The sequence below is a fragment of the Stegastes partitus genome, unplaced genomic scaffold (genome assembly GCF_000690725.1).
Source record: "Stegastes partitus isolate 25-593 unplaced genomic scaffold, Stegastes_partitus-1.0.2 Scaffold223, whole genome shotgun sequence".
In the NCBI taxonomy this organism is placed as follows: domain Eukaryota; kingdom Metazoa; phylum Chordata; class Actinopteri; family Pomacentridae; genus Stegastes; species Stegastes partitus.
The window spans coordinates 14,905-37,854 of record NW_007577954.1 but is presented as its reverse complement, the minus strand read 5'-3'; the positions used below and the strand labels follow the sequence as shown (position 1 = coordinate 37,854).

Sequence of the window (22,950 nt, the reverse complement as noted above, 5' to 3'; positions counted from 1 at the left end):
AGGGGTGAGGCAGCAGCGTGTAATGAAACGTGTCTGTCGGTAGATGGCGCTGTTTGTTCGGTAATTTACATTCTGAAACGCTATGAACGCATTTGCTTCTAAGTTGCAACTTTTCTTTATTTCTCAATCTACCTTTTTTAATTTTAGAATTTTGTCATCTTAAATAAACCTGTTCTCTTGACAACGTGAAGGATTTCTGATAAACGCAAATACGTGAGTTATTTAAGTAGACTGACCGGGAGCCGTATAGAATGCAATATTTGTCTAAATCCCTTCTTTGTTGGTAATTAAAGTTTGATCTTGAAGGTGTGACTGGCAGATGTGATCTGACATCCATCAATGAGTGCCGTGAGCTACGAGAAGAGTGTGGGCTGTACAAAGTATAGGCACGACAGCTGCCTTTTCGAGACTTGTGATCTTGAAGTCGAATGATCAAGTGATGTCTCACATTGTAGTCTATAAGTAAAGTAAGGCAAGGCTTTGAGGGTAAAATTATGCAACCTCTTCGGGACTGACGCGTTACCATAATGAAACCTTGTTTCATCAGTTCAGCCGTGACTCTGGAGACGTAGTAGTAATAATCCCTTGCGTCCAGTTGGTGGAAATCCCCACGTGGTTTCGACTCCTGTATAAAAACTTTGGGTGTGCTGAGCCCCTGTTGTCGTGATTGCAAAGGGAGAAAAGGGTCTCAGTGAGCAGCATCTTACAGGACGCACGGGAGCTGGCCATCCACAGCTGCGCGCATCGCACACGGTACCCAGACGCATACACAAAAGATACGGGACTTACCGAACGCTGGTATTCTCCTCGGGACTGCGGCTGTAGTGGACCTTCTGCTGTTTGAATGGGAGAGAGGGGACTGAACACCTTTGGAAAGGAGTTTTATTTAGACTTGTCGGCGTGGCACTGCGCTTGTCCTCTTTTATTTTGCTAGATTACACGTCTGAACTAAACGTGGTATGACAGAAGCGCGTCAACAATCAAAACTCCTGCGTGCGCCTCGCAATTACAGAGATGAACTTTTATTTAGGGCAGAGAAAAGACGCATTGCTGGATAACAAGATGAATGCATAATGACTGGAGTAAATTAGCCTCCCAGTTTCAGCAGCACTCTTGTATGTTTGGGGAATACAAAGATTTCGTGGCTCCTTGCGGATTTCTTGAGGTGTCTCACTTTTGGAGCACCAGTGGATGTTCTCCAGGAACTTGCAAATTTGTAAATGAACATTAGCTTTAACCTCAGTGTGCGTTAATATATTCACCTTTTTCTTTCATAGCAAGAAAAATGAGCTTATACAGTCTGGCATTGTCCTGTTTAGTTGCGTGCGTTCTGTCCGTGCGCTGCAGCTCTGTGACCGGGACAGAGACTCAAAGTTCGCCCCAGGAGTCGTGTGCGTCCTGCGGCCTCAGAGCGCCTGATCAGTCGGAGCGGGTGAACATAGATTTCCTGGAGGCGGTGAAGAGGCACATACTGAACAGGCTACAGATGAGAGACAGACCCAACATTACCCATCCCATCCCGAAGGCTGCGATGGTGACGGCACTGAGGAGGCTGCACGCCGGCAAAGTGCGAGAAGACGGCCGGGTGGAGATCCCCAGCTTTGATGGGCAGGCTGCCTTCAACAACGAGGTTCAAGCGGAGACCTCTGAGATTATCAGCTTTGCCGAATCAGGTAATAATCAATAATTCATTGCACATGTCTAAATTGACCTCTGGATGAACCTATTCACCTTCTGACTTCATATAACGGGCAGTGTAGGAACCGGGTGAAAAGCAATCTTGTTCATAGATGAAATGTTATTTTTAAGGCTTTTTGTGTCGACATGACTAGCTAGTAGAGACAGAATAGATGAAACAGTCATAACAGTTTTCAAACAGCCATAAACTACTTGGATCCAGAGTAGTCATCATTTTCATTATCTTATTGCATCACAGTTCACTCCTGCCTGAAGCCAGTGGCTGTTAATCCTGTATCAGCCCAATGGAAATCAAAAAGAAATGAAACTAAAGAAAGAGTCCTTAAATTACCCCTATGTGTTGTCTAGGGGATAAAAAGAACCTCTGAATCCAATTTCATCACTAAAGCTGTGCTCACACTCAATACTCCAATGTATAAAGCCCTCTTTTAAATACGGACAAAGTCCTTCAATTGGCCATTTATCCCTTCCTCTAAGAATGTGTATCTAACTAATTCTCAGAAGTCCAAAGAGAACACCCTTTCCTCACTCTTTCCCTCTCTCTCTCACACACCCCCTCCCTACACACAGAGACTCTCTCTCTCACACACACACGCATAGGCTCTCATACACACACACACACACACACACACATCTAAAATCATCTGCACTTGACAGAATCCAATAATTGTCAGTTAGCCCAGTGAGAACCTTGTCTTTGACACAAACTGTTAGTTTAACAAAAAGAAAATATACAATTAAAGACACCAAAATAGGATGTTTTTAACACACAAACAATCCTGTGTTTTTTCTTTTGGCCCAGCTGGTACAATTAGCCTGAATGGACTGCAAGGTCCTGTCTTCCAATGGGAATGATCTGAGCGCCCTCATGACAAGGGAACAAAAGCCAGGCAATTATTATAAGAGCACTATGTGTTCCTGCTGAACACAACATGTCAACGTAGGGAAGAGAAAAAAAAAGCAAGGAAAACAAAAGAAATTGCTCAGAATAATGCATGAGACATTTGAGTCTATGCGGGGTTGGATTGGGGGAGTGTGGGTGGAGGGGTATGGTATTGATGAGGGTGGTGGGGGGTGATATTGCGTGTGTGTGTGTGCCCATATTGCAGTGTTGTAAAGAATGCTTTTGTCATTACAAAGGTTCGCTGGGCTCCTTTGCTTCTTCTTCTTCTTCTACTTCTGTTTTTTTTCTAGCTCTATTCTTCCTCACACCTTTGAGCTTTTGTGTGGCATTGTACCATGGAGCTGGCTTGGGTCCCTGCTCCCTAGACCCCGTCTGCCTCTTGGCCAGCTGGCTCACGCCCCCCAGATCGGATGCTGCCAGCCGGGGCATGGCTCAGAGGCAAGGTCTCCAGAAAGCTCTGAAGCCAGGGGAGCTTGTCCCACAAGTATGAGGGAGCCTGAATTGTTGTTTTAGGACAAGGTGGGTTGGGGGGTGAGGTTGGCATATGTTTAGCCAACAGCGAGCCAGCAAATGGATGTGGATCGGTGTTTATGAGCCCTGTGTATGAGTGGAACAGGGACATCAGCTTGTGTCCCCCGCTTCCTCTCAGCACAGGGTTAACTGCGGCTTCTTATCTCTGGTTGCGGTAGTGCAGAGGTAAGAGGTCTGCCAAGTGGCCCCGGGCAGGTGAGAGAGATGATGCCAATCTCCCTTCTCCCCTGACATGGTCCCATGGGTCCTTACTGAGGGATTCGGTGTCCCGTATCCACGGGAGCGGAGCGGGGAACACAGGCAGGGAAGAAGGGAGGGCAAAAGAGAGAGGGGGTGATGGAGAAGTTTAGATCGGCGCTTCTCGATTGCTCGCTATAGCTGTTTGGACCCAGTGAACTTGTGGCAAGTGGTCCAAGACTCGGAATTAAGACTTCATTATGGGAGGTCATTAACTCCGGCCCGGTTCCTCTGAGGATCGGGTTGGCAGGTTTACTCCAGGACACAACTCTTTCATGAGGACCTGTCAGTCATGGCAATCCTGGACCTACTCCAGACATTTTCCACATTCACTCACAAGGGTGTGTTTCAGTCAGTGGGCCAGGCTGCTACTGTATAGCTTGTGGTCCTATACATGATTTATGCAGCATTATTAGAAATTCCTCTGTAGTAAAGCTTTAACAGCTCCAAGTCCAGTGCTGTTGTAGCTTTGAACCTCTGTCCAAAAGTCCACAGTCTCAACCCTAAACTTTCATCCTCTCCATCTCCCTCCCACTCCTTCTCACCCTATGTGGAATTCCTGGAGAGCTGGGACTCAGGCCTGAGGGATGGTTGCCATATGTGTGCGCACTTCTGCTCATGTTAGAGCTACAAACGCTCTATGCCGAGCCCTCATCCGTCCATGCCGTGTGGTCTTGTCGACAGCGGGTTTGAGTAATGAGCTCTGGCGCTCTCTGCTTCCATGGCCTCTTCCACGACTAGGTGGCGCAGGTGGAGACACGCTGAAGCAGCTCTTTATCCACCCGAGCCCACCCAGGTGTCCTTCCTGCAGATAATCACAAGCAACTTTTCCACCATCGGGTCAGGCGAGGCGTGTCCGGGCCAGCTCCAAATTGTTTGTAACACTGGATAAAGAGAACTATTTGTTCTTTAAAAGTCATGTGGCATGTTGATGTATGCTCTCAAAACAAAGGGAGCTATATGATCAAAGTTGAATGAAACAATACTGGAGAAATGATGCTGAAGCTGACAAAAATGGAGTAATTCTTGATGCTCAGCTCCGTGAATTATTCATTCATATCCCCAAGTTGCGGCTGGGTCAAATACTGCAGTTCTACATTACACATTTTTGTCACCTCAAGGTCTGTTTAACAGTGGCTGCAGAGCTGTTGACCATATGTCACAATCTTCATCAGCAGATGGAGCATGGCAGTTGTGATGGAATTGCAGATGTTCCGGTTTCCATTTATCTAAGCACTTGAAATTTAAGAAAAAAGTTACGATTCTTGACGTGCTTAGAAAACTGGACCTTTACTGCCTCATGACTCACTGGCAAACTCCTGGGTCATGACTGAGAGCTCTGACGCAGCTGCTAAAGTGACCTTCATGTGAGACTGGCTTGTTAGCTGTAGATTACACAGTTTAAGTTCAGTTTCTGTTTGCGTTTCCTGCAGTGCATGAGTGGTTCTAAGTATTTGTTACAAATCATTATCACAGCTTCATTTGTTGTTCCTGATGTTTCCTAAAAGCTGTCAAGTAGAGCTATGAATTAGGGCCAAAGTGAGTAATCAGTTTAATTAAAAGCATATTCATTAGTAATGAAATTAAAACTTACTTAAAGTTCTGTTACCAATAGAAACCAGCTACTGTATAATAGCATCACTTGTGATGTTTACAGATATTTGTGTCAAAACGCAACAAACGCAAAAAATGGTTAATGCTGCATCCTCATGCTCCTTGTGGGAAAGCTTTTAACCGTGTATGATGTGGGTATTCTGGGGTAATACCAATATTAGAACCAAACTGCTGCAAAAAAACAAGACTGATCAAAACAAAAATAAAACAAAAAAGCAGCTTCACAGAGTCCTGATCAGTTTTGTTTCCCACCTTCGCTCTCTGCCTGTTTATCACTCCGTCACCAAGTGCTCACTGCTGTGCGATGCCCCCTTTTTTAAGCTCGGAGCTGTCGAGACATGTAAGATTGCACTGAGTGCGTTGAATGAGGTGAGGTTAGTTACTTGTAGCCCTAAGGGGCCTTTATCGCAGTCACTGGCAAAAGCTGCTGTTTAGCTGATCTCTTTGTGTTGTTTGCTACAGGTAGATTTCAGCATGTATTCAATTTGCACTGTGATACTTCACCCACATGCTTTGGTACGAGAAGGCTGATTTTCGCTGTATTACTTACTGCAAAGATGGGTGTGTGTCCATTCGCATGAAGATGCAAGTGTGTGTGTGTGAAGTGCTTGAGCTGCCAGCTGACATGCTACAGAGTGGAGTGCTGGTCTGAACAGGTCCCTGTGTAAATGTAAAGCTGTAGTTTACAGGAGGAAGAGGCGTGAGGCGCCTTAAAGAGGGGGCCCGTCTTTGGTGGCCACCTGTTGACAGTGACACGCACTAATCAGTCGGCAAACAAAGTAATTTAGCTGCTTTCAAAGGCGCTGCTCTGCTTGAGCACATTGTACCAAATCTCCTGAAATAGAAACCTTTCAAGTCACCTCAGGGTAATTTGGAAGACATCATTAGGCTTTAAATAAAAAAGAAAAAAATCCTCCTAGGGAGAACCCAGCGCCACCTTCAGACACCCGGGATCTCTTCATTGTGCTGCTTTAGAAAGTGGCCAGTGTCATGTAAATGGCTTTTATTTTTGCCTCATCATGCTTTTTGCAGAAAAGCCACGCGTTTCAATGCTGGGCTGCAGCGCGGCTGTCTCCCAGTGCCTCACTGGGGGCTTTGTGCTGTCACTCTCAGGGTGCTCCCACTGGAAGAAGGGGGAAAGAGGTGGGGTAGGGTGAGGGGGTGGGGTCCGGGTTGGGCACTAACAGTGAACTCGGTGAACCCCCCCAGAGGCCTTGGCTGTGTCCACCACCCTCCCAACTTTTCCACTTGCATCCTTCCTCCTTTCCTCAACCTTCCTCCTCTCCGTATTCCTCCCTCTCTTTCTCTCTCTTTTTGGCCCTGTCACTTACAAAGCTGGACCTGAAGCCAACTGGGCCCGATCCCAGAGCTGGCCTGTCACAGCTGGCCTATCAGAAGCTGCCACAGAGGTCACCTGACACAGTGATTGTGAGCAAAAAGTGAAAACAAGGGGAAAACAGATCTTAAAAGACAAAGCATTGCCCTTCTTTTGGTGATTTCTGCTTTCAGTGTAAGCAAGTGTGTGCACACGTTTGTTAATGTGTTTGTGTGTGTGAAGAAGACAGTCTACAGCCCTTTCTCTTGATATCACAGAAATATGTTTATACAAAGTCCATTTCCTGGAAATTTGAAGGACCTCTCAGCTACATGTCGTGACCCACAAAAGCCCTTAGTGTTTGCTCAGTTGTCATTGAGATGGTCACATAGCCTGTGATAAGTGGGTATCTTGTCAAGTTGGCTACGTCTATCTCGCTTGGATCAGGTGTGATATCACATTACTGAAATTTCATACTTGGGGCATGTGATAACCACTGAATTCTAATCTACTGATGAAAAGTTTTATATGCATCTGAAAGGTCCGCAAAAAACCCAGCAGTGGATCTTATGTGTCAAACTATCATTTTAAAGGTCAATTGGGAGTCTTCAAATTCAGCATAAGCACACACTGACTATGAGCTGACTGCACATGATTTTCATCCACACTTTGAAGTATGAAACCTGTTCTAGTTGGATAAAAAAAGAACTGATAATAAGTCTGTGCCTCTGTGTTTTCTGTCTCCAACAGATGAGCACTCATCCTCCAAATCCGGTCTTTACTTCCTCATCTCTAATGAGGGCAATCAGAACCTGTTTGTGTCCCAGGCGAACTTGTGGCTGTATTTCCGTGTGCTGCCAGCCGGTCCAGAAAAGGGCCTCCGGAGGAAGGTGACGGTGAAGATCCACTACCAGGAAGCTGGGGCTTTGAGCAGTGCAGAGGGAGGTCGAGGAGGTGGTGGTGGAGGGGGAACCGGCCGCTGGACCCTGGTGGAGAAGCGAGTGGATCTGAAACGCAGCGGCTGGCATACTTTCCCTGTTTCTGAGGCGGTGCGGGCTGTGTTCGGGAAAGGCAACCGGAGGCAGGACCTGGAGGTTCACTGTGAGAGCTGTGAGACAGCTGGTGTGGCTCCAGTGCTGGTGGATCCAGGTGACCCATCCCACCGGCCCTTCCTGGTGGTGCGCGCACGGCAGGTGGATGGAAAGCACCGCATTCGTAAGCGAGGGCTGGAGTGTGATGGCACTAGTGGGGGCCTATGCTGCCGGCAGCAGTTTTACATAGACTTCCGTCTTATTGGCTGGAACGACTGGATCATTGCACCAGCTGGTTATTATGGCAACTACTGTGAGGGCAGCTGCCCGGCCTACATGGCAGGTGTGCCGGGCTCGGCCTCATCCTTCCACACTGCAGTAGTGAACCAGTACCGCATGAGAGGGATGAGCCCAGGCTCTGTCAACTCCTGCTGCATCCCCACCAAGCTCAGTACTATGTCCATGCTCTATTTTGACGATGAATACAACATCGTCAAGAGGGATGTGCCCAACATGATCGTGGAGGAGTGTGGCTGTGCTTGAGTCCCCACTGATCCTTCATTATCTGAACTTGGAACAGTCAGAGGGGCCTTTTGTACAAACAGGACGTTGCTGTACGGTACACATATACAATATACTATCTATACCTACTGTATGTGTAAGCAACACACACTGGTACAGTCTAGCCAACGCAAGTATCAATGTTGTGTCCATGTGTGCATGCGTGTGTTTGCACGTTTTGGCGCGAGTGTGTGTATTTATGAGACTGAGTGACATGCTTGTTGTCCGAGTTCTGTTTGTTTGGCAACAACTGGTCAGCGATGGGATGAGAAGGGAATAATAATCACCAAATGATACTTTTCTCTAGTTTGCCATTTCTAGTCAAAAAATAATGGCCCATCATCTCCTCTTGAATGAAGATAAAAAAAAATTTAAAAAACGCTTAAGAAAAGTGACAGGATCAGCCAATGACAAGATTGGCTTCACCGCCCACACTCCCAACCCTGCTCCCACAACCCTCTTAAGTACTTTAAGCACATGACAGACTTTTGTTTTTATAAAGCACTGACAATTCATCAGCTTATACAATTCAGAACACCAGCACTTCCCTACTATGCAGACAGAAACAGTCTGACTGTCCTCTCTGGTGGAATTAGACCGGCAGCGCTTAATTCTTTGCAGGATTATAGCCTCCACAGCAGCGCAGTGGCAAAAGAAAGTCCCCCACAGAGCCGCCACTGCTGCTGTTGTTTTTGTCACTCTTGCTGTTGACTCTGGGCCTCAACCTCAGCTTCCTGCCTGTCAAGAGTTCTGCAGGCCCTGCTACCATGACAACCAGGTGAAGATAGATCTCATAAGTGCACTTCACTTGTGCACTGGGAGTGACAGAGAAAGAACTGCTCTCTCCTTCCCTTAAGACTCAGTAGAAGTGGGTCTGTGGACACGGAGACTCTAGTTTCGGCCCAGTGGGTCGCCACAGTGCAGTGCAGCACTTGCAGAAACTGAAATGCACACCCTGAATAGCACTTGTATAAAGAAATGCCTTCCAAGGGGTACTGAGTGTCCTGTCCTATTGCTAAATAAGTGCCACATGAGCTATGCAATGTATAGTAACCTATACCCTTACTCAACATGCTCTATTAGACTGAATTCTCTTTCCACCTTTCTCTTTCTCTCGCTCTCCTACTTTCTCTCTTCAGTCCTCAACTCTTTATCAATACTTGAAATGTAATCTTTCGCTTCCCTTCCAAAGCGAATGATTGTTGTGACGTTTGCACTGAAAAGTTGCGGGATTAGTGAAACAAAAACTGCCATTGAAAAGTTATTTTTATAGAAGTAAATTGAATTTTGTTTCAGATGTATTTTACCTAATTAATGGAACCAAAGAGGCCAAGATTTTAGCTATTGTACTGAGATGGCAAGGCCATTGAGTTACTGTGTACAATACTGTTTTTGATCATTTGCAAAAGGCCTACCACTGTATCAGGGTACGATATATGATTTTCATTTCTTAGCTCTATTTTCATTCTCTGTTTTGTACAATAAGCAACACTTCATTTTTCATCTTTAATTCTATTTTTTGTTCAGTTTTCTATTTAATAAGAAAGTTATTTTTAGTTCATGTCTAAGAATCATTTAGTCAAATAAATCTGTACAGTTTATGTAAAATAAAATGTTTTCTTAAATATTTTGCAACTTTAAATTCTTTTTTTGCATGATTGAGACTGTGTGTTTTTCGCTTGGTGAAAAATGGGTTGGACGTATATCTGAATTTTTTTGTTTTGTTTCTTTCTACTGGGAGGTTCTTTGGGACGACACAAACCCAAAACAAAAGGGTGGGGCAGAAGTGGCTGGGTACTGCCAGAAAAACACGCACATACTTCAGTCTTCGTCCATACTGGTTGAAACATAAAACATCTCTATCTTCTGTTGTCTGTCAGGATTGAGTGTTTCTAATAAGCTGGAGCTGTAGATCAGTAATTACAACTTTGATTAACAGCTTCAGTGGCAGCCATAGTGGGTGCCAGCTTACAGACCTTCACATACCTGCTTGATTCCTTCTTGGCTGCAGTGTCTGTTTATGTATGTTTGCATGTGTATGCAGATAATGGCATTTTAGCTTGCATATTTGTGCACGTGTGCATTCAAGTGTGTTAGGACACTGCAAGCATTCCTGTGGTGCATGAGTGCAGCCAGGCAGTCTGTTACATCAGAGCTGTTTTTCCCTGCAATGTTTCTGTGTCTCAAGGTAGGTATACAATTGCCATAATGTCAGGAGCAGTGTGTCAACACTTTATGCAACAGCACAAGGCTTGCCTGACTGAATGTCTGTGCCAACACCTACCAACGGCTAGATTTCAAGTAATGTTTCTGCGAGGCTCCATCAAAACACATCACGTGTCCCTGTAAAATATCAGTCAGATAATTGCTCTAAATGTGTCTATAAAGATCTGCCAAGGAGCGCAATGAGATTTGTTTGCCTGCAGGGCAAATAGCATGTTAGGGAGGGATCAGTGTAAATAACTCGTTACCTGTAGGAGGATGGATGAGTCAGCAGGAGCAGCAGCAGAACACTCTATGAAGAAAAAGGGAGAAAACAAATCAATATTATGGTGTGTGTGACTGACAAGCAGGCGGACAACAAGAGGAATGATCCGTCACGAACGATCTGAAGCCACTGAGGTTTATTTTAAATCCTCTTGGTGGAGCCTCTACCTCTCTAGACAAATGACAGTCTGTGCTGGGAGCAGGGAGAAAGATGTGTAGCTGTCTTGTCATGCTTCTAAATGCATGCCAAAATCTCCGCATTTGGAATGTTAATGACGCTGAGCCAGGGCTGCAGGCCATCAAACATGCTGCTGTTCATGGCTGTACTCTGGGCCACACACTCACTCATACAAAATCACATTATTGATGTGTGTAGTTGCACGTGTGCGTTCATACTCTTTGTATCAATAATCACTTGATTGTAGGTACAAATCCACTGCTGAGTGTGCTCTCGTACAGGTTTGTATATATGACCGTGCTCTCGCCAATGTGTTCTTTCCCAAAGTCACACATATGCACAATAAACAAACACAAATATGTATGCACACACACACAAAGACACAACCTCTGCAACCCCTAGTTATCAGCTTAAACAAATATTGTCCCTCTGCCCTCCCACATCTAATACCGCCACAGGTTGAGGTCATGACAGCTGCCAAGTTGACGGGGTCAACTGGTTTATCACCGCAATAGCGTTCATTCTTCCAAATCAGCCTGGTCTGCATTCACTAATGAATTTATGACTATTCATTGCCCGGGGCCAGGCATTCCTTTGCTTCAGATCGCTTGTATTTGGCTTTGTGGCCTGGAGAAACACATTGCATGTGTTGATGACGGATATTCTGATCATTCAATATACTACACCAGTGGAATTCTACACAATAATGCATGAAGAGTAGTCGACCCTATCAAAGATTTTTTTTTCCTTCACTTATGATCACACTCCTTTGCATACAACTGTCCACTGAATTAACACAAAAGGATTTCTGTTACTGGCGATTAAAGCCTGGCCCTTTGTTTCAGCTTCAAGAGATCATGTAGAGGCACTCTTATTCTAAGGATTTATGCTGTGGGGCCCCTAAGACAGGAGGCTTTTCTCCACCCCTGTTTACTTCTCCCCACAACCCAAAGTGACATTTTGACCTTTGCAGCAACATGGACTGTGTTCACTGCAAGCTCTTTCTCACAGGCGGATTACTGGAGGAGTAAAAGGGCTTTGCAACTTGAAAGCATATTTGTGAGCACTAATGAGCAAAAAACTTCATTAATCCAGATAGTCTTAATGGATCGCTGCTTTAATGTTTGCTCTTTTTCTACTTTTTGTCACCCTGTTGGGTTAATAATGACAATCTAATCAGTTTGCCAAGAAAAAGGTGAAACATGGAGTAACCAACATGGGGAATAATCTTTGTCAGTATCTATAATGGAGCTGGGAAGCAATGTCCATGTTTTACTTTCTATCCCTCAAAACTGAAGACAGATTCAAGTTGACTGACACCAGCATCGCCACTATAGCTTTTGGTTTTACAAATGGCCAACATTGACAAAGAGCATCAGTTTTGCCTGTAAATGCTGTTACCAAATTACAAGTTATATTTTCTCTTTGACCTTCTCTCTCCTGAATGCTGTAGCAGAGGAGGTGAACAGGTCAGCATGGCACACTGCATGTATTTTTGTAAGAGCACAATATCATAATGTCAGGGTTGTTTCTCCCCACTCCAATGAAACAACTGAAGCCTTGTCACCAAACTCACGGTCCCCCACAAACTATGTCTCTCTGTCAACCCTTAAACCTTCTCACCTTCTAACCCCACCTTCCACCATCCTGACCTCCTGACTCCCAGAGTACTGACGGCACACTCAGGGCCACAAAGCCCTTATTTGTGTTGTCCATGCTGTCCACCTTTAGTACAGAAGTAGAGTAATGTTTGAGAGCCTGCCACTGAGAGGGAAGGATGGAGACAGAGAAGGTATTTGGGGTTTTGAGAGAAATGATGTCATTTTACCCAAAGGTTGTTTTCTTTGCTTAAAACTATTGGTCTAGGTTGTTTTTTCTATCATTGTTGTATTTGCATAAAAAATTCTTGGACATATTGGTCTTATCCCATTAACGCCAGCTATGTTTTTGCTCCTTAATTACTTTTCACTGCCTCAGTTGTTGCATCATTCATTTCAGCACCTCAAATTGGCATCCGTTTTTTGAGGTATACTTTAGTAGCAATAAAAATAATGATAGGAATAAAGGAGGAAGAAAGGTAACTTTATTATGGAGCTCCAAATTTGCCAAGGAGGAGGTCTGGATGGATGGATGGGTCAACACAACATTGCACTTTAACATGGGGAATCACTGTTTGTTACCCAGTTTTAATTGATAGTCAAATGTGTTGCTTTTAAGTACGTCCATTCCATAACCTTATTTGTATTATTGTATCTAAGATGATAGAGGCTTTCTAACCTTAACTTAATAGTTTGTTTAATCCCAACAAGGACCTTTCTGCATGCCAAATCTATTTGTTTATATTTTAGGATATGTGGGTTATCGCACAAGGTGGGCAAGTGGACAACCTGCTCCACAACCCATAATACCACCTGAGCCACAGTAGCCTATATATTCATTTGCACAGAAAACAGATCAAAGAGGGAACCATGGACAAGAGTAGCTTGTCTAAATAGGCCCTTGAATTGTGATTCAGACATCACAGACATCCACATTTCTCTCTTGTGGTAACAATGCTGACCAACCTTGTGATCAGACCTGAAAGTGAGTCTGCTTGGATTCCCTTAAGCCTTGATTATTCTCCCTTGTGGAAGCGCAAAGTGACAGCTGTAGACACCACAGACGCATAGTTGTTGCTGTAATACCAGTCTGCTTGGTAAACTCAGTTCCATACATGCACAGTCGGTTGTACCTGTGTATTCTGCATATGGACACTACTGCAAGCATCTGATGTATTGTCATCGTGTTCATAAATTGCATAACCCCGTGCACCCTTGTGCATTTCGAAACATGAAGGCAAAACCATGCTTTTCTGTTTGTGTTTGAGGAAAACAAATGACGCTCAAGACAAACTGTTCATACAGGGGAGTTTAAATGAACTAAGTACTAAGATTTTTGAGGTACCTTGATTAAATGCTTTTCATTGACAGTAGCAATCACAGTGGGAAGGTCTAAATTCTCTAGAAATTCTGTGCTACATTGCCCACGGTGCTCGCCACACCTCAAGAATATTTATTGACACAGTGCTACAACCCAAACTGTATGGGCGTGCTTTATTATGTGAAGCTTCAAACTTGCACCAAACTTTTTAGAAACATTCCTGGGTGTTTTTACTGTGTTACCAATGAGAGACAATTACACCGTCTGCAATGCATAGCTAATGCAGTACGTGCAACCAGTGTCTGCATTCGCTGTCTCCACTGGTCAGTGCCCAGGGATATAGAAACCATGAACTGGTCTTAAAGAGCCTTTTAGATCGAACGCAATTTCTCTACACTCACTACTAAGTCCGGTGCACTGCTCAGGGGGAGTCACAGAGGACAGAACTTAGACCTATGTGGGCATGCATATGCTTTGTCCGGTGCAGCAGGAAGGCGTGGTGTGTGACATGAGCCATAGGAATTAATGGGTTTCGTAGCTGTTGTCACATTCTGTACAAAAGGCCATAACACTGGTCTTATTTATATGACATATTCACACAGAGACACAAGATCCATGACACCAGACCCTATCCAGCATTAGCTTGAATATAATTTAGACCTGCACCTGAATCATTTGAAGCAATCACTATGTAAGTAATTAAATCGGACTGTTGCGTCTTTTTGGGCTTTGTGTTTGTACTTTGCTTTGTGCAGTTTTATGTGCTTAACTGTGTTGTCCTAGCAAGAGTCATCTCATTTATACCCAGACCTCACTGTTCGGCAACATTATTTCCCAAATTTGATTAAGATTAAAGTCTCTGTCAGCATAAATTAGGCTGGAATTAAAAAGTTGTAAACATTAGATAAGAAGTCTGTAAAGAGCTGAGAAAAGCAAATTACTGGGCACCGCTATAGCTTACCTAGTTGAGCAGGTGACCCATGAACAGGGGCTATAGTCCCCAACGCAGCGGTCGTGGGTTCGAGTCCGACTCACAACCCTTTGCTGCCGGTCCTCCCCCCTTTCCTGTCTCACTCTCTCACTATCCTGACTAATAAAGGCATAAAGGCCAGAAAAAAACATATTTAAAAAAAAGAAGAAGAAAAGAAAAAGAAAAACAAATTATTCAGCTTTCTCTCTAATAATGAAGATCATGTGCTATGATCAAAACAACTTGAAATCATGTGCTGTTCATCACTTTTTAATTACAATAACAAAAATGTATGAAAATACTGATAGTTTAATTTGCTGGCATGATCAAACCAAAAGAACAACACAAATGTTATCAGCTTAAAAGGGTATATACAGAGAAAAGCAACAAGTCCTCTTACTTGTGAACAGTTAATTCAATGTTGGTTTCTGTTCAGCCTCTCCAAATCAATCAATAGACAAATGTTATGCAATTCTAATTAATAATTGCTTTAATAAACTCCACACTGTTAGCAGTCTGCATCTTCTCTATAGTTTGCTTCTCTGTCCAAATGAATTTAAGTTAATGTTCCGAGAAACTGCTCCAAACAATGTTTGATATGAACCCAACACGTGGCTCTATGGTCGGCACCCTCAGCCTCTGTCTTCCTTCCCTGCCTAACATTATTTATGACTACAGAAATCTTGCTGTTGTTCACCCCCCTAGACTTGTCGACCAGCTAAATTTAGCTCACTGATGGTACTTTGGACTAATGAAGGATTTTTTTTTTACCACCTTTAAAAGGGAAAAGAATCCCAGTGACTAATACCTCATGCACTCTTGGAAGTTAAATGTAGAATCAGTATGTAAACAGTCTGGCTTTTGTTTCCGAGGAGCACATTCGAGTGACGTAGTGTATGCGATAGCTGACTAGCTGATAGGCTGGCACTGATGGTGAATCTACTCACACACTCAGGAAGAAACACTGATACTCCTTTGTAACAAACATGACACAAGGAAAACATACAAGCACTGATAATTTTCTCTAACATTGTTTCCTTGTGCAGAGGCAGTGTGTGCACCTTGTGCAAATGTGAGTGTGCCTTATGTTTGAACATGACTGCTTTGTGCATGTGTGTGTCAGGGGGGAAATTCCAGCCAGGGGGATATAAGGTGTGGCTACGGATCATCTCTGACCACTTTAAAGCGGGGCCATCATCAGCGTTCCTGTATGACTCTCGGCCCCAGCTGCATTTCTCTCTGAGGGCTCATTATTCTGGCAGGTGCCCTATTGTCCCGTCTTTGCGGGCCTTTTCATGAGCATACCAAAAACACAACACCAAAATATGCAGAGAGGAGGAGGAGGAGGAGGAGGGCGGCAGGGAGGGAGGAGGAGTGGTGGTGGCCTGAGTCAAAGTGAAGACGACTCAGACAAATTATGGCATCAAAAGAAAAGAGAAAACTTGGTTGAAAAAGAAGACTTATCTGAAAAAAAACTAACCACTTACATGTTTGGTGGTCACAGTGGCGGGATGTGGTGGCAGTGGCAAGTAACAAGGGAGGAAAGCTCAGATGCACTGTGATGTGAGAAAGATTGTGTCTGAAGAAAACACAATGGGACAAACTGCAGTAGTTCATGCAGCAGGGCAATCCTCCAGTTGGCCTCAACTTGACTGTTTTTTGTTCCCTTTCTAGGTCATATCTGATGAATTTCACCTTGTATTGTTAGTGGGCTGTGGTTGAATAAATGACTATGTTGTCAGGCCACTAACATCCCCTGCTGTGTGTGAGACACTGTGTGAGTGTCTTTGTATGACCTCATGGGAAAGTCCTTTTGGTCTGGAATAAATACAACAAAGGAGCTGTTGACAGATGTTTCAATAATGGAAAAACAACTGATGCATGTGTTTTAATCTGGAAGTGCACAAGTGTTTGTGAGTCTGACTTGTGTCTAGAAGGCATCTTAAAGACATATGCACACAGTGTTTGTGGCACACATGGGAACACTTCTGGAGAATGTATTCGTGGATTTTAGATATATCTCATTTTGGAGTAAATAGATCTCCTTGGCTTGTTGTCTTCAAAACAGTGTTAAGGCCACAAAAAATCTGAGAGATCAAAAATTGTAATATCTTTAGAAACAAATTGAAACAATATGAGGGGAAAAAAAGCAGAGTTGTTATATAAGGTCTTATATGTAATGAAAAGTTCCTAAAAGTAAGCAAAACAAATATATATATCTGTATGTGTGTGTGTGTGTGTGTGTGTGTGTGTGTGTGTGTGTGTGTGTGTGCGTGTGTGTGCGTGTGTGTGTTCGTGTACCACATAACGCTGAAAGACTTTTCAGGCTTAAATGACCTCCCTGACAGTGCAATGGAAAACAATGCACCACTCTTCCAAACACATTCTTGGCGCCAGCTGCCAAGACAGATAAAAATGAGAGGTGAAGAAGAAATACTTGTGAAAACAACAAATCCCTCATATCTCTGAGTGATGAACACTGACAGAGGAACGTTTACTTTTGCTCGCTATCAGATAGAACAAGTTCACATCGTTTTCCAGGCATAGCACATTAGCGAGTGAGCTTGATATATTGACATTCCTGTTTGGTTTAGCTGCCTTGTGAGTGAGCCGTTGCAGAGGGCACAAAGTCAAAAGTATGAGTGGCAAGGGGACATGGATGACTTGGGGTGTGGAGGCCTTTCTGGGCGTGGACGCATGACTTGGGCTTGTGGATATCAGTGAGATCAAAATTAATTTTGCGGCGCCTTGGCTCAGGATCAGGGTGAGTGAGTGTGCCACACACAGTCTTTGATTGTCTCTGATGGCTCAGATGATGCAGAAGAGGAGATACCATCTGAAGTTACCCACCCTCTAAAGTCTTTTTTCCTCTACACTTCTTTTTTTTTTTTTTTTATCTCAGATTACAGCGGTGGAATAGGATCCCTGCCTGTGCTGTACCTCTGTGGTGCGCTGAGAGTACACACAACAAAGGCATCTGTTGTACTGGGCTGTAATCGTATGCAATTTAATGTCTCCTAAATACTTTTATTGTTGACTTTTTTCAGGTGCATTCTGAACATTCCTTGTGGCTGTGCCAAAAAGCCACACAGGTTAGTCTTAAAATATTAGATTTTTATTTAGAAGATTATAACTTCTGAAGGTATAAGAATACAAAGCTGAGCCAAAAATTCAAAAAGAAGTCAGCCCACTTTAGTTTTACAACACAGCTTCCCGACCAAATCTGAGACTAAGTCAGCTTCTGTGAACTAAGTATGAAATCACTTATCAGATTGACACATTCTGTGCTTAAACAAGAGCAGGCATGGTCTTTAATTACTTGCAAACCTAACCAACCCCACGATGTGAAATTATTAGTCACACTGTTTTCACCTACCACAGCAGACAATCAGTATGACAATGAACCCAGGCCTGCTGCTTAAAATAGGTACCACCTCCAGGGTGTGTGTTTTTTTCTACACAGCCACCACAACAGCCGTTTGTAGGCCTGCAGACTGAGGTAATGCCCTGTGAGAGATTCCTGATGCCTTACCTCATGCCTGTCTGACTGAGAAACGCCTCAGTTATCTCAGCCACTTCCTTCTTTTGACCACATGCATATCAGCTGAGGTAAGGATGGAGTGGCCTGGTCCTGGAGCAGCAAGCTGGCTGTAGCCACCTGATTAGATTGGGCCTCTAGAGTCAGGTGGCACCGAGGGTAAAGTGGCTCACATGGCAGCGTCAACGTTCTATTTTAATAATAATATTCTCATTTGGTTCTTATCTCTATGACAGCCTAGCGATGGATTTGTTGGTTAAAAACAGGACCAGTACCCGTAATTGCTTTGTCTCTAATCTTTCAGTTTAAGAACATGCACCTCCACCTCTTTGTTCATCACCATATTAGAACATTTCTCTTGAGTGTTGACTCAGAACACAGAATCACAGAATCACAGAACCAAAACACACATAAGGCCAAACACTTCGCTGTATCAGAGTTCACCTCCTTTCTTTTTGACTGTCTTGTTGCTCATTCTATCTTCTATTTCCTTTGCTTTTCTTTGTTTGTTTTGCCCCGTCTGGCCTTCTTTCTTCGTGTCCTCCTCTGTCCTTTCCTCTCCCATCCTTCCACTCATTTCCTCCCTTCTGTTTTCTGGGTGTGTTTCATCCGAATGTTCCTTATAGGACCAGCAGGATTATCGACCATGAGTAATAGGGCTCTCGCCGGGACAGACCCAGATGCTTTGCATGCTTTCCCAACACCAGCGGGATCAGTGGTAACTGTAGCTCTATCTGGGTTGGCTTCATTGAGAATCCCTTGCAATAACAGGGAAGGGTTGTGTTTAAGTCTAACCAAGCAGTAGTAAAGCCATGGGGATTTAACAGAAAATCCACACAAGGGGTATCATCAACATATTAAGCAGCAGCAGTAAGTTAACACCCTGTCTTTTGCAGATCACATAGTGGGCCTGTTTGGAATGTGCTATCTTGTTACCAAAGGTTACCTTTTATTATTCCAACTCTCTCAGGCAAAAACACATCCTGCTAAGCACAAACACAAGGGCCTGACACCATTTTCCATGATAAGCTTGGACTTTAATAAGAAGTTGTTTGAAAATCTTTGAAAGCAAGATTCTCGTAGTTTAATTTAAATTAATTAAATTACGAGCATAACCATGACCTAGATGACTGAGAATCTTCACAGACATTTTGAAGGCAAGACCAAGTCTGTCTGTCCACATCTTAGATTAAAAATAACTTCCTTGAGTTGGAAGGTCAAGCCTCAAGTCATTCAAGTCAAGTCCAAGTCTAATCAAGTCTTGAATCTTGAGAGTGTTAAGTTGTCCAGTTAATGAAGTCACATCAAAGCTCAAGTCATTTGAGTCATAAGTCAGCTAGGTCCTTTGTGAATTATTATGAGACCAGTTCAAGTCAAGTTCTAAGTCTGTCAGATTAGATCTCAACTCAAATCAGAAATCAGCAAGGACCCTTCCTAGGCAAATCCAAAACCAGATCATCTAAACCAGCCACTTGAGGTACAAGTTATTTACATCATGTGAAGTCTTGAAGCATGTGAGTCGCAAGTCATCCATGTCATATCTGACATCATTTAACACAAGTCAAGACCAAGTCTCAGTGTCAGTGTTAAGCCAGCAATCAAGCCTCATGTCCTTAGGGGTCGTCAAGATGGTGAAATGACGTGACATTTGAACATTATCCAGGAAAGGCTGTGTTAACAGATTTTTTTTTAAAAAAGCTGAAACCAAATCCTATAATTATATTCATTTAGTTTATTCAGTACATTCCTTTTATTGTGTTTTTTTTTCCATATCTATATTTTACCAAGTTGAATCAACAAGAGATGTAGTGGTCCATAGGCAAGTTCAAAGAAAGTTGACTACCAATAAAGAAATCTGTTCCTAAGACCGTCATCAACTAAATGATTTCATTATTTTTAATGAATGTCTCAAACCCATGGTGTGACTGCTTTGGAGAAGACAGCCAGTTGTAATCCCAAGACCAGACAATCTAAATTTGAGTAGATATGTGTAAGTCCTTGTGTGTGTGAATAACTGAGTCAGTCTACAGGTGCTCCACCTCATCTTTGGGAGCAGCTGGCTTAGGAAAGACCTCAGACGTTTGTCTGGCTACACAGACACACACCCACGCACACGCCGAGCAGAAGAGGTTCTAATGTGGAAACTGCTTACTTACTTAAGCAAAAAGGAACCACAGGGGAAAAGGAGGGGTTTGAAACAATTAAAACCAATCTGACAACTCACAGACAGTCATTTCATAACTCATACATGCAGGAGGTTGGCTGGATGTTGTGTCTCATAATGGCAAGGCTCTAAGGAAAGCAGTCCTTATAAGGTTATAGTATGAAACACACACAGGACTGACAAAAGGCCCAGGTGTGCCCTATTTGGCACTAGCCGGATGTCTCAACCCTGTGGCTCAGCTGTGGCTTAATCACACCTGCACTACATTCGAGTAAAAGATTCATCAATGAATTTCCATTGCAGTGACTCCATATGAGCTGATTAAACTCACTATAATAACCCAATGATGTAATTTTCCATGAGTGGTGAAAACTTTAATCAGAGCAGAATGGGAACATCTCTTGCTGTTACAACACATTTTAATTCCAATGGAATCATACAACTGTTCTTACCTAACAATTGAATGATTTTAAGGTAAGGATTGTAATGATTGTAACTTTCTTTCATTAGCAAGAAATGATCCTTCCTGAACGGTCTTTGATCAAGGTAGTACTAACTCATCTCATGTGTTGGGGATTAACAAAATATAACCTGTGGGTAAACAGAATACGCAAAAAGTGGATCAAATGGATCAATTAAGACTTATCTTTATCAGAGCTTCTCCTTCACACAGTATACTCAATTGTAGTAGCCCATCTGCTGTAAATAAGCACAGATAAGATGAGAGAGGCCAAAGAACTTTAACTATGGTGGTGTTTTGCTCTTATCAAAATCTTGCAAGTAAAAAGTTTCTCTTACTATTAGAGTCAATTGGTGGTCTCACAGTCAATCTGAAACGTCTGAAAGACCTCTTCTCTTGGCAGACAAGACAGGGAAGGTTTTACATGCAAATGCACTTGGTAAGTAAACACATAAAGAGTATGCTAAAATCAGTTGTTGAGAGAATAATGTACACATAATGACAGGTGGCCGTAGCAACATGGCTAACACATTGCAAGTCAAATATTCACTTTACATTTAGCTCTGTTTTGGCCTCTACAAACTCCTGCTATCTGCTTTATATATCTGCTGTCTGATGCTGTTTTGTATCACATTTTCTGTGACAGTGGGTATTAACACTAAAGTATGGGATTTAAAAAGAAGCAGCACAGGATATGATCATTGGTACCTGTTCTGATTTAGACATCCTGGCATCATTTAATAGTTAAGCCACTTCACCTGCTCTGAATTTGATATAGTTTAAAATATAAACCCTGACTTTCAGTTTAATTCGTTTATATTAGAATAAGTGTATCTCAGTTAAAAAAAAAACTTCTACAGGTGACTATTTGGTTTCATACCTTTAGATGGAGACTTTTTAGACAGTTGTAAGGAACAAAGCTACACCTTGTGAAAAGCTAAAAAAAAGAAAAAAAAGAAAAAGACTTAAAAAGCAGAGCAGCACTGCAACTCTAAAGTTATCTGTTACGAAACAAAACATGATGAAAAAAAACTATCATTCCACATTTGATCCCTGTCACTCATCACACATGGATTCTAATGTTACAGTATGCAAGCAATGCAAGAGTGGCATTCCATCTCACAGCAGTAATTACATCAGTACCCCCTTTGCGTTTGTTTACAGGACCACTCCAAACTGAGGCTGGCTCCTAGACAAAGAGAAGGGTTAACTGGGCAAAGTCTTAGTTCTGTGTTTATATGCAATTGGAATGCACATAAGCAGCGGGGCTTGTTTGTTCCTCTGCAGTGGGGTGCACTAAAAAGCTTGCAAGTTTTAAAGGGTAGCATTATGTTTCCTCAGGAGCTGTGTTTTTCTAGCCTTGCATGTATTAGCCGAAGAGGTCAACAATCAGCCCTGGGAAATTAGCCGGTTTGTGTACCAGCCACCTAAAGATTATCTTGACATTCTTGTTGTTGCATGGGGTGGATAGGCCTCCCACCTGATTCATACTACTCAACATAGATGTAGCAGTTAGGTAGGGGTAGGAGGGAGGAAGTGAAGAATGGATGGAGGGAAGGATGGTGGAGGAATGAAAAGGACAGAGAGGTGGAGGGTGGCGGAGAGCTGAGGCTAGCTGCTACATGCAGCAGCATGTCCATCATGGGTCCATTACCAACAGCCATTTAGAGGTGGAGGGCCCCTTTGCAGCCTGTTAATCCGCTGGTATGAGTGACTTTGTCAGTCAAGGAGGCAAGCATGGGGCCATGGGACTGTACGGCGCATTATCATTAAGGGGCTTATGCAAACCCGTGGTGGTGGGAATGGCAATGCTGTTGTAACACATACAATGACCCCTTCCATTCTGTGATCCCCCTATAGCTTGTTTTAATGTGTGTTTTTAAAACTTCCTGTAAGTCACTCTCTAAAGCCAGCCACTTAAGAGACCTTTTAGATAAGGTTGTCAAAGTCCCCACCTCAGAAAAGCACACTGCCACATCTTGTAAAAAGTTAGCAGACAGAGTAACATGTCCTGACACCCGTGGCTTTAAAGGAGCTGGTGGAGAATGCAGTGAATGCCAAGTTTGTGTTGTGTCCTTACAGAGAGTGTGCTTTAGGTTTCCTGGCTAGAAGTTTCCTCATAGTTTCTGAGCTTAAGATTGCCAAACACGATGTCTTGGCCTGGATCCTGTTGTCCTGTTGTAATGGCATGTCACAATGGATGTAATATACAGTTACTGCTATACTATAATGCCAAACAAACACATAAAATACAAGTTTACAAAAAGTGAAAGATTTTAAAGTAATTTAATTATAGCTGCTGTTCAAAATAAACTTTGTTCAGATTTGTGGTGTTGTCTGTGT

General features: G+C 43.2%; 1 protein-coding gene across 1 annotated transcript; it reads left to right on the top strand.

Annotated features, from left to right (window-relative positions):
* Positions 1-735: 735 nt before the first annotated feature.
* inhbb (inhibin subunit beta B) lies at positions 736-9,518 on the top strand. Its single transcript, XM_008281114.1, has 2 exons — positions 736-1,673; positions 7,050-9,518. Exons 1-2 carry the CDS (start codon positions 1,286-1,288, stop codon positions 7,871-7,873), a joined length of 1,212 nt encoding a protein of 403 aa, XP_008279336.1. The 5' UTR covers positions 736-1,285; the 3' UTR covers positions 7,874-9,518.
* The last annotated feature ends 13,432 nt before the right edge of the window (positions 9,519-22,950 follow it).

What these genes read in the sequence shown, in the direction of transcription:
- inhbb (XM_008281114.1), top strand. Translation starts at nt 1,286, where the DNA reads ATGAGCTTATACAGTCTGGCATTGTCCTGTTTAGTTGCGTGCGTTCTG. An exon ending in TATCAGCTTTGCCGAATCAG is followed by an intron (nt 1,674 to 7,049) that starts GTAATAATCAAT and finishes TGTCTCCAACAG; the next exon opens with ATGAGCACTCATCCTCCAAA.